The 11,172-nt window shown below is 36.2% G+C and overlaps 1 protein-coding gene across 1 annotated transcript; it reads right to left on the bottom strand.

The window, feature by feature from the left end:
- Positions 1 to 9,854: 9,854 nt before the first annotated feature.
- Positions 9,855 to 11,172, bottom strand: bug (thioredoxin domain-containing protein bug). Its single transcript, XM_028173468.2, has 2 exons — positions 10,996 to 11,172; positions 9,855 to 10,753 (listed from the first exon to the last, which is right to left on the bottom strand). The coding sequence occupies exons 1-2, from the start codon at positions 11,045 to 11,047 to the stop codon at positions 9,939 to 9,941; spliced, it is 867 nt and encodes a 288-aa protein (XP_028029269.2). The 5' UTR covers positions 11,048 to 11,172; the 3' UTR covers positions 9,855 to 9,938.

Here is an 11,172-nt window from a genome sequence, read left to right as displayed (position 1 = left end):
TGTCAAATTGACGTTATTCTTATACCGGTCACTCCACTGAAGTAGGAAACCATTCCGACAGGAGCCCTCTTCTTCGATATAGCGAAGGCGTTCGACAAAGTCTGGCACAACGGTTTGATATACAAACTGTATAACATGGGAGTGCCAGACAGACTCGTGCTCATCATACGAGACTACTTGTCGAACCGTTCGTTCCGATATCGAGTCGAGGGAACGCGTTCCCGGCCCCGTCACGTCACAGCCGGAGTCCCGCAAGGCTCCGCCCTCTCCCCGTTACTATTTAGTTTGTATATCAATGATATACCCCGGTCTCCGGAGACCCATCTGGCGCTCTTCGCCGATGACACCGCCATCTACTACTCGTGTAGAAAGAAGGCGTTGCTTCATCGACGACTTCAGACCGCAGCTACCACCATGGGACAGTGGTTCCGGAAGTGGCGCATCGACATCAACCCCACGAAAAGCACAGCGGTGCTCTTCAAAAGGGGTCGCCCTCCGAACACCACGCTGAGCATCCCCCTCCCGACTAGGCGCGTCAACACCTCCGCCCCCGCCGTTCGCCCAATCACGATGTTCGACCAGCCCATACCGTGGGCCCCGAAGGTCAAATATTTAGGCGTCACCCTCGACAGTAGGATGACATTCCGCCCACACATCAAGACGGTACGCGATCGTGCCGCCTTCATTCTAGGACGTCTCTACCCGATGATATGTAGGCGAAGTAAAATGTCCCTTAGAAATAAGGTGACACTCTACAAAACTTGCATACGCCCCGTCATGACCTATGCAAGTGTAGTGTTCGCTCACGCGGCCCGCATACACTTGAAATCATTCCAAGTCATTCAATCCCGTTTTTGCAGGATAGCCGTCGGAGCCCCGTGGTTCGTCAGGAATGTCGACCTCCATGACGACCTGGACTTAGAGTCCATCAGTAAGTATCTGCAGTCGGCGTCCATGCGCCACTTCGATAAAGCGGCACGACATGAGAACCCTCTCATCGTGGCCGCCGGTAACTACATTCCCGATCCTGCGGACAGAATGGAAAGCAGTCGACGTCGCCCAAAACACGTCATCTCGGATCCTCCCGATCCACTAACGGTGCTTCTAGGTAATTCAAGCACCGGTCACCATTCTCGTCGAACCCGTCGCTTGCGACGAAGGGCTCGACGAGTAAACTAACTCTCAGACACAGCCCACTGAGTTTCTCGCCGGATCTTCTCAGTGGGTCGCGTTTCCGATCCGGTGGTAGATTCTGCGAAGCACGGCTCTTGCTAGGGTTCGTGTTAGCAACATCGTCAGGTTGAGCCCCGTGAGCTCACCTACTAAAGTTAGGGCTACGCTGACATAGCCTCTCAAGGCTATCAGCTTAGGTAGGAAAAAAAAAAAAAAAAAGAAGTAGGAAACCTATGGAAATGAAACGTCAACAAAAAATTCGTGCCACTGTGACGTCATCTGGCCACAAAACATGGCGGTTTTAGTGCTGCCCAGAAGATTTTAATGTTAGTAGGTTTTATCGATAAACGCTCTTGGTTTATTTTATTTTAAATATTGTTGAGTATGAATGTATTTGTAGAATTTATACTTTAATAGGAAGTAAGTATATTGTTATGTGCAAAGATGATGTGATTTAGATATTATGTGAAATCTAAGACGAGTTCGTGCTTCAAATTTTCCAAGTAAACGATATGACGATTTTAAAATTTGCTACACTGATTTTATAAAGTTGTCGTTTGCCGCAAAACATAAAGATATGGCATAGTACAGTGCCATCAGCCCATTTCTAGCATGCTGAATGTTATCGTATTTTGAGTATGTGTTTTTCTTAGACTATTACAATCTATTTTAATTGTTTTGCTGACTCTAAAGTTCGTAACACACTACCGCAGCGCACCTCAAGGAAGGTGCACCGCACTACCGCACCACACGCAAATTTTAAACTTATCAAGGGACCGCCTGATAAAAAAAAACACCTACAGAACATTTATTCGTTAATGAAATTACAAACGTCATTCCTTGTGACTTCCTCTCTAAAATCACTTAATTAATAAATATTTAACGAATTTACAATAGTGTTTTATTCACTGCGGAATAAAACTATTTTATTTAAATAGTTCCGAAGAGATTTTGTCGGTAGCCTTTTTCCCGAAATATCTAAACAGAATGTCTAAATATGTTTTGATGACATATTTTAAAGAGGTATTTATGATTAGTGTCATGATGAATAGATTCCGACCGAAAAATGGTGTCCGATATTTCGGATTCAAATATATTAAGTGTATAATCTATGTTTCGGATGAGGGCTCCATAATGAATTTAAATATATATAGATAATAGTTTTGGGGCATCGACTTTCTTGAGATCCTATAAAATATGTTTTAATTATTATTTTTGTATGTTTTAAGCATGATAAAATTAGAAATTTTATATAAGCAATCATATTAAATCGATATCAAAGTCAATAAATAATGTACAACCCAAAACAGACGGCCGAACTGACGTGACAATGACATTTGGCGCGCTACACATGGCGGATTTTCGGCCTCATTAGACGGAGACGGAGACATTTACGTATATTCATGTTTCATTTTATGTACGCACTGAAATACTGTTATATTGTTTTCCTGCGAGTTAAAGTGCTGAGTAAGAACGAGAAAGATATATGTTTATGTGTGTGCCTTCAAAATGGGTGCTATTTATATAAGCAATTGTACGTATAGAACAATATGTCGTGTCCCTACTATATAGGTCTATGGGTCACTCACATTCGCACGATACGCAACCACTGAAGTAGGAAACCTATGGAAATGAAACGTCAACCAAAAATTCGTACCACTGTGACGTCATCTGACCACAAAACATGGCGGTTTTAGTGCTGTACAAAAGATTTCAATGTTATCAGGTTTTATCGATAAACGTTCTTGGCTCATTTTATTTTAAATATTGTTGAGTATTATTTATTTGTAGAATTTATACTTTAATGGGAAGTAAGTAGGTATTTTGTTATGTGCAAATATGATATGATTTAGATGGGTGAAATCTAAGACAAGTTCGTCCTTCGAATTTGCCAAGTAAACGATATAATGATTTTTAAAAGTTGCTACACTGATTTTATAAAGTTTTCGTTTGTCGCAAAACATAAAGATATGGCGTAGTACAGTGCCATCTGCCCATTTCTAGCATGCTAAATGTTATCGTATTTTAAGTACGTGTTTTTCTTAGACTATTACAATCTATTTTAATTGTTTTGCTAACTCTAAAGTCCGTAACACACTACCCCAAGGAAGGTGCGCCGCACCATTTTAAACCCTTTCACTTGAGAGTGATTCAAATTTTAAACTTATCAAGGGACCGCGTGACAAAAAAAAACACCTACAGAACATTTATTCATTATTAAAAACGTCATTCCTTGTGATTTCCTCTCTAAAATCACTTAATTATTAAATATTTAACGAATTTACAATAGTGTTTTCCTCACTGCCGAATAAAACTATTTTATTTAAATAGTTCCGAAGAGATTTTGTCGGTAGCCTTTTTCCCGAAATATCTAAACAGAATGTCTAAATATGTTTTGATGACATATTTTAAAGAGGTATTTATGATTAGTGTCATGATCAATAGATTCCGACCGAAAAATGGGGTCCGATATTTCGGATTCAAATATATTAAGTGTATAATCTATGTTTCGGATGAGGGCTCCATAATGAATTTAAATATATATAGATAATAGTTTTGGGGCATCGACTTTCTTGAGATCCTACAAAATACGTTTTAATTATTATTTTGTATGTTCTAAGCATGATAAATTATGAAATTTTATATAAGCAATCATATTAAATCGATATCAAAGTCAATAATTATTGTACAACCCAAAACAGACGGCCGAACTGACGTGACAATGACATTTGGTGCGCACAACATGGCGGATTTTCGGCCTCATTAGACGGAGACAGAGATATTTACGTATATTCATGTTTCATTTTATGTTCGCACTGAAATACTGTTATATTGTTTTCCTGCGAGTTAAAGTGCTGAGTAAGAACGAGATAGATATATGTTTATGTATGTGCCTTCAAAATGGGTGCTATTTATATAAGCAATTGTACGTATAGAACAAAATGTCGTGTCCCTACTATATAGGTCTATGTACGCAACCCGCAAGTGTATGACGACATTTGCAAATGATTATGCAAAGTTTTCGCTGCATTCGTGGTTTTCCAAGCTGTGTCGGTTTTTTAACAGACATCAAAGCGCGCGAACCACGTTCCTTCGCGTAGTCTCCCACACTGCCCACACATTCGTGTGACCAGTTGCGCCCAGGATTGCGAAGGCAACGGACGTTTCGCTAGTTTCATAGATCGTGACGTCTACTGTGTAGCATATCTTCATCAAAACAAATCCCATAAAAACAGCATGCTGTTAATGATGTCTGGGAAATAATTCAAAACGCTTTTTCTCTTCAATGTTCTATTGACGATTTAAAAAGGAGCAGAAATTCCTGAGACATTCGTAAACAGGTGTAGGATGAAGCGCAAATGGGTTCGCAAATTGAGTACCGAACCCATTTGCACAGCCACTAATTTTGCGAATGAATGTTTGACGGCCCTTTACATGCGCGCAACATTCGTACAATGTACGAATGTTTGCGCGCATGTGAGTGGCCGGCATAAGTGTTGCTTTTAATCACTCACTTGCTACCTTAATGCTATTTTAGTAAGTTGTATTCTGCTGCTTGCCAGCTGGACTCTCTTTCAACTTGTTTTACAAATACAATTCTTATTAAAGAGATAAAAATTGTCTTAAATGTAGTACTACGTATAGTCGGATTTTTTATTAGACGAAGTAAACTGACGTTTACTGTGTTGTCAGTTTTTGATGAAATAAAAATAGTGTTGTGACAAAGTGAACGATTGAAAAAACTCCTGAATTAATGAAATTGCCTCGATTGCCTAGTGAATAGTTAGTGTGCCGAACTGCCGATATCGGGCACGGAGTTCGAATTTTAGCCGTGCTTTGTACATACCAACGAGTTTTCGACGAAACATTATGTTCCTATGGTATCTACCTGTACTGAATACCGAGTGTTTTAAACATTAAGAAAAACATTGCGAGGAAGCTTGTAAGACTGTCCTATTTCCAATGCATCATATAGTTGAAACTATAGATGTATAAAATATAACAATTATAGGTACATAGGTAATGAAAATAAAAAAAACTGATTGTAGTTACATACTACTAGTAACATATTATTATATTGGATCACTTTAATACAATTTTATTGTAAAATATAAATAATATTCTTTTATAGTTTGAAATTAATGAGTAACTCTTCACACTCATTGTTCATTTATGTGATTGAACGAGAACTGAACGCATCACTATTACTTTAAATATAGCAACATTATTTCACAAAGTGACATTAGCTACTGTCAGCTGGCTTCGTCTAATTAAAAATCCGACTATAGACTAGTAGACTCCAGATTATTTTGGTAGACACTATCAAACAGCGTGACATTTGAGGAAGATAGATTAATCACCTAGGAATTGACCCAGTTGAATTTACCATAGACCTATATAGTAGGGACACGACATATTATTCTATACGTACAATTGCTTATATAAATAGCACCCATTTTGAAGGCACATACATAAACATATATCTATCTCGTTCTTACTCAGCACTTTAACTCGCAGGAAAACAATATAACAGTATTTCAGTGTGTACATAAAATGAAACATGAATATACGTAAATGTCTCCGTCTCCGTCTAATGAGGCCGAAAATCCGCCATGTTTAGCGCGCCAAATGTCATTGTCACGTCAGTTCGGCCGTCTGTTTTGGGTTGTACATTATTTATTGACTTTGATATCGATTTAATATGATTGCTTATATAAAATTTCTAATTTTATCATGCTTAAAACATACAAAAATAATAATTAAAACATATTTTATAGGATCTCAAGAAAGTCGATGCCCCAAAACTATTATCTATATATATTTAAATTCATTATGGAGCCCTCATCCGAAACATAGATTATACACTTAATATATTTGAATCCGAAATATCGGACACCATTTTTCGGTCGGAATCTATTCATCATGACACTAATCATAAATACCTCTTTAAAATATGTCATCAAAACATATTTAGACATTCTGTTTAGATATTTCGGGAAAAAGGCTACCGACAAAATCTCTTCGGAACTATTTAAATAAAATAGTTTTATTCCGCAGTGAGTAAAACACTATTGTAAATTCGTTAAATATTTATTAATTAAGTGATTTTAGAGAGGAAGTCACAAGGAATGACGTTTGTAATTTCATTAACGAATAAATGTTCTGTGAGTGTTTTTTTTTATCAGGTGGTCTCTTGATAAGTTTAAAATTTGCATGCGGTGCGGTAGTGCGGTGCACCTTCCTTGAGGTGCGCTGCGGTAGTGTGTTACGGACTTTAGAGTCAGCAAAACAATTAAAATAGATTGTAATAGTCTAAGAAAAACACGTACTCAAAATAGGATAACATTTAGCATGCTAGAAATGGGCTGATGGCACTGTACTATGCCATATCTTTATGTTTTGCGGCAAACGACAACTTTATAAAATCAGTGTAGCAAATTTTAAAAATCGTCATATCGTTTACTTGAAAAATTTGAAGCACGAACTCGTCTTAGATTTCACATAATATCTAAATCACATCATGTTTGCACATAACAATATACTTACTTCCTATTAAAGTATAAATTCTACAAATACATTCATACTCAACAATATTTAAAATAAAATAAGCCAAGAACGTTTATCGATAAAACCTACTAACATTAAGATCTTCTGGGCAGCACTAAAACCGCCATGTTTTGTGGCCAGATGACGTCACAGTGGCACGAATTTTTTGTTGACGTTTCATTTCCATAGGTTTCCTATTTCAGTGGAATTTACACAATATCAATTTAAAAATGACCTCCGCATTAGCTGATTTTAGTTTAAACTAGCTTTTGCCCACGACTTCGTCCGCGTGGAATAGTTCACAAATAAATATGCAAAATTAAATGTATATTTTTCAATATTTGTGAGAGATTTTCTTAATATTTGTTTCCGTAAGAACCTTGTACAGAGTATTAGAAAACTACAAAAAAAAAAAAAGCCAAATCGGTCAAGCCGTTTTCATGTTATGTCGTGACAACGGAAAACGGGTTTCATTTTTATATATATAGATTTTCTTCGTGGCTAATATCTATTTCTGTTAACGAATCATAAACAAAGTATAGACTGACTATATTTAAACTGTACCAAAAATTCATAAACACCCCAGGACTTTTTTGGCGGGAACGCGAGGAGTGAAGTTGTGATTTGTTTTATTTTGTCTATTTAGTGTTTCTTTAGGTTTAAATGTGTAATAACCTAATAACGGTGGTTTATTAACTGTTTAATATCTGTAAAAGTTATCAAATGTGACAAAATGCAACAAAGAAACTGGACGTAACTTCTCGGGAAAAAATCTCCGTAAATGACCACCATTTTACTAAGATTATATTTCATCCCATATATCATCTCATCTCATTTCACATCTCAGTTCCATCCTGGTTGATTAATGTCTCAAATTAATCATCTTCATTTCATTTCACTCCATATCATTTTTCATAAAAAAAGAATATAAATTAAAGATATGACCTAAAGATCTTAGTTGCCAGGTCATAAAATACCTTAAAAAAAAATTAAGCACCCATGCACCTTGTTAGATTTTAAATTAGGTCAATTAAGTGATGTCGCCGTTTCAATTCGATTTTTAAAAAACCGCCTATTGATTATGTAATCTAGTTTCTTACTCTTCAAAGTAGATCATTAATTTAATAACTCTAGTGGATCATACACCCGTATCTTTAGTCGTTCACACGAGCGTAACTCGACTCGACTCAACCTCCAACGCGCGTTTTGGTATGATTAGTCGTAAAAATAAACTCCACTCAAACGTCCTTGGAAAATTTTCCTAACCGGAGTGAAGCGACGTACCTTGAACGTTCCTCAAGGCTGGTTTTCTATCAATATCCAAATAGTATGTGGACCGCAAATGGAAATATATGATATTATTGTGTAATGGCCTGGATCTGTGCATGATTCCCGCATACTTTGATAATTTAAGTTTGATAATATTTATTAATAAAGTAAATAGTTCGAGGTTAGATATTTGAAACTCTTTATTTTATTTACCTACATAAGAGACATATTTTGCTTACTACCTGATAAATAAAATCAATGCGATTATAAGTTTTATTTATATAATAATAAACTGGTGGTTGTGGAAAAGCACTTCAATAACACGATGCAACCAAAATTACACAAAAGCGGCGAATAAAAATACAAAGCCGGATTCGAAATCTAAAATAATAATAGGTTAGAAAATAAATAATACACTTTCAGATTTACCGCACGCACACATATTTACGAATAACTCAGCAACCAAAACATCAAACAAGTTCATCTAGTGTCAAACAGACAGCGGCAGCTTGACTTTGACATTAAACAATGACCATAGACTACAGAACTCTATGGGTTTGATGCTAGCTTGATCAAATTTTCATCATTATTACCTCACTCGAGGACAGTTGAGGAATATTGTAATGGTCGACTAAAAATACCAAATTCGAGTAAGTTTGGAGGGAATTCTCGAGCATCATCGAATGAGTTAAGAGTGGAGGACTATTTTACGAAACGTCTAAAGATACGGGCATTAGTCTACGAATAGAGGTCAATAAAAATTCTGTTACCATACTACAAAATTATTAAATTCAACAGAATTTATTGATTGACCAGTGAAACGCAAGCAAAAGTACAGGGGCAGATAGGGAAATGAATTCAAGGACAGGATTCTGCTATCTTATCTTATACCTTTAAACGAGCAATTCTTGTATATACATATATGTATAATCTGAATCTCGGAAACGGCTCCAACGATTTTCATAAAATTTAGTATACAGGGGATTTCGGGGGCGATAAATCGATCTAGCTACGATTTATTTTCAGAAAATGTTGTTTTATTCGTGTTTTCAATAATCAACTTTACCCGACATCTATTGGTGAATAATAATACTATTTTTCTTAATTGTGAGCAACTAACGGCTTTAAAGACACAACAGATGGCGTTATCAAAAAAAAAAACATCATCTAGTTAGGGATAACTAACAAAAGTGACATTAGCCAGCCAAGTCTTTACTTGTATCCCTTTGAATTAATAGCAAGATTTGTATTTTTTTTTATTGCTTAAATGGGTGGACGAGCTCACAGCCCTCCTGGAGCTGGAGCCCATAGACATCTACAACGTAAATGCACCACCCACCTTGAGATATAAGTTCTAAGATCTCAGTATAGTTACATCGGCTGCCCCACCCTTCAAACCGAAACGCATTACTGCTTCACGGCAGAAATAGGCAGGGTGGTGGTTCCTACCTGCATGGAATCACAAGGGGTCCTACCTTTAGGTAGGGTAGAAATCATGATGGGTATACTGCCAGCCAGGCATGAGGTTGAAGACTCAATTGTAGTGCATACCTAATGGTTGTCTCATTCTTAAATCTAAAATGCACTAGTACTTCACAGCATTCACATAAATAACTACCTAATCATTTCCCATTTTTCCCACCACCAAGAAATACCAGTTGGAAATCTCAATACTGGTCAGGTATAATTCTCAGGGAACACTGTTACATTCTCTAGTACATATCTTAAGACAATCACAGGAAGACGTGGGATGGTGCTATTTTAGGCTGACCACATTGTCAAGTCCAATTTCAATTATTAATTAAAGTATTTTTCATACGTAAGTGTGAATATAAATCTGCTTGATCTTTTAAACAAACAAAACAACAAATCAAATTATTTATTCATCCTCACTTTCACCTATCAAATAATAAATAAATAAAGTGCACAGATAATCAAACAGTTCATAATCAATCTGTATGCTCATGCTGGGCCTCAGATTCCCGCCAATTATTCTGTACCATCTCCACTATCATAGTCCACCATTTTGATTGCACAAAATAATAAACTGAACAAACCAAGATGAACAACCATGATAAAATAAGAAAATAATCAGTTTCTTTCTCCACTACACTAGACACAGGACCTTGGAAGTCCTTTGAAGTGACGAGCAGCACTTGAGGATTCTGACCAGTGATGGCATGAACAAACTTACTGAATGAGTGTATGTTATATTCTGTCCCGTTGAATTTTCCAACAGGCCTTCCATTATGGAACATTTTCAAAGTCGGCACCCCTATAATACCATATTGAGCATTTATGCCATGGTACTTCAGAGCATCTACTGCCACCATTTTAACATTAGGATATGATCTAGATAGAGCATTGAAATGTGGTGCTGCATGAGCACTGAACGGACATGCTCTAGCGTAAAACAGTACTAAGACACAGTCAGCCTCTACATCTCTTGTTGTGATATCAGGGTTTATTTGAAGCAATTTTCCCAAATATGTTGCATTTATAAGTTCTACTGTTGGCTCTACCTCTTCTGAGACATCATACACAATCTCTTTACATTTAACGAGTTTTCTAGTTTCATTTGCATTCTGTGTTTTATTTTCTGCGGTCACATTTGCTAGTGTCATTGTGTTGTAAAGGTTTGTAAGAGTTTTATTGACGTCTGACACAACATTGGAGAGTAATGATTCTGATTCATCGACATTTGGAACGTCTTCTAATTGGGTTTCTTCAGATACATCATATTGTCTTGTTATTCGTGCTAAACCTGAGGAAAAATATTGATATATCAAAGTACTTTTTTTTAAATATCCTGAATTATTTTAACAATACCATTATGATATTGTGGTATGGCATACTTAGTTACAAATTCTATAATGACAAAGCGAATAACAAAATTAATCATATGCAAATCTATCAAAATTAAATCAATATGACCGGTAAAATTAATGTTAGTGAATAGAATAGAAAGTTTTTTTTAATAATAAGCCGATAAACAATCTTACTTACATATTAATAAAATCACCACAAGATTTACATTCTTCCCTATATAAACACACATCGTACATTTATTATTTATAGATAGTTAATTACTTATTTAAATTTTTCCAAGAGTCGAAACAACTTTTTACAATTTTATTTCTTAGACATTGAATTCAAAACATTGGAGGTGTCATGTTGTCACTG

Source organism: Bombyx mandarina, chromosome 03 (assembly GCF_030267445.1).
Source record: "Bombyx mandarina strain Sakado chromosome 03, ASM3026744v2".
NCBI lineage: Eukaryota > Metazoa > Arthropoda > Insecta > Lepidoptera > Bombycidae > Bombyx > Bombyx mandarina.
Note: the sequence above shows the minus strand (reverse complement) of the source record. Positions and strands in the feature narration are given on the sequence as shown.

What these genes read in the sequence shown, in the direction of transcription:
- bug (XM_028173468.2), bottom strand. Translation starts at nt 11,047, where the DNA reads ATGTGTGTTTATATAGGGAAGAATGTAAATCTTGTGGTGATTTTATTA. An exon ending in TGTGGTGATTTTATTAATAT is followed by an intron (nt 10,754 to 10,995) that starts GTAAGTAAGATT and finishes ATTTTTCCTCAG; the next exon opens with GTTTAGCACGAATAACAAGA.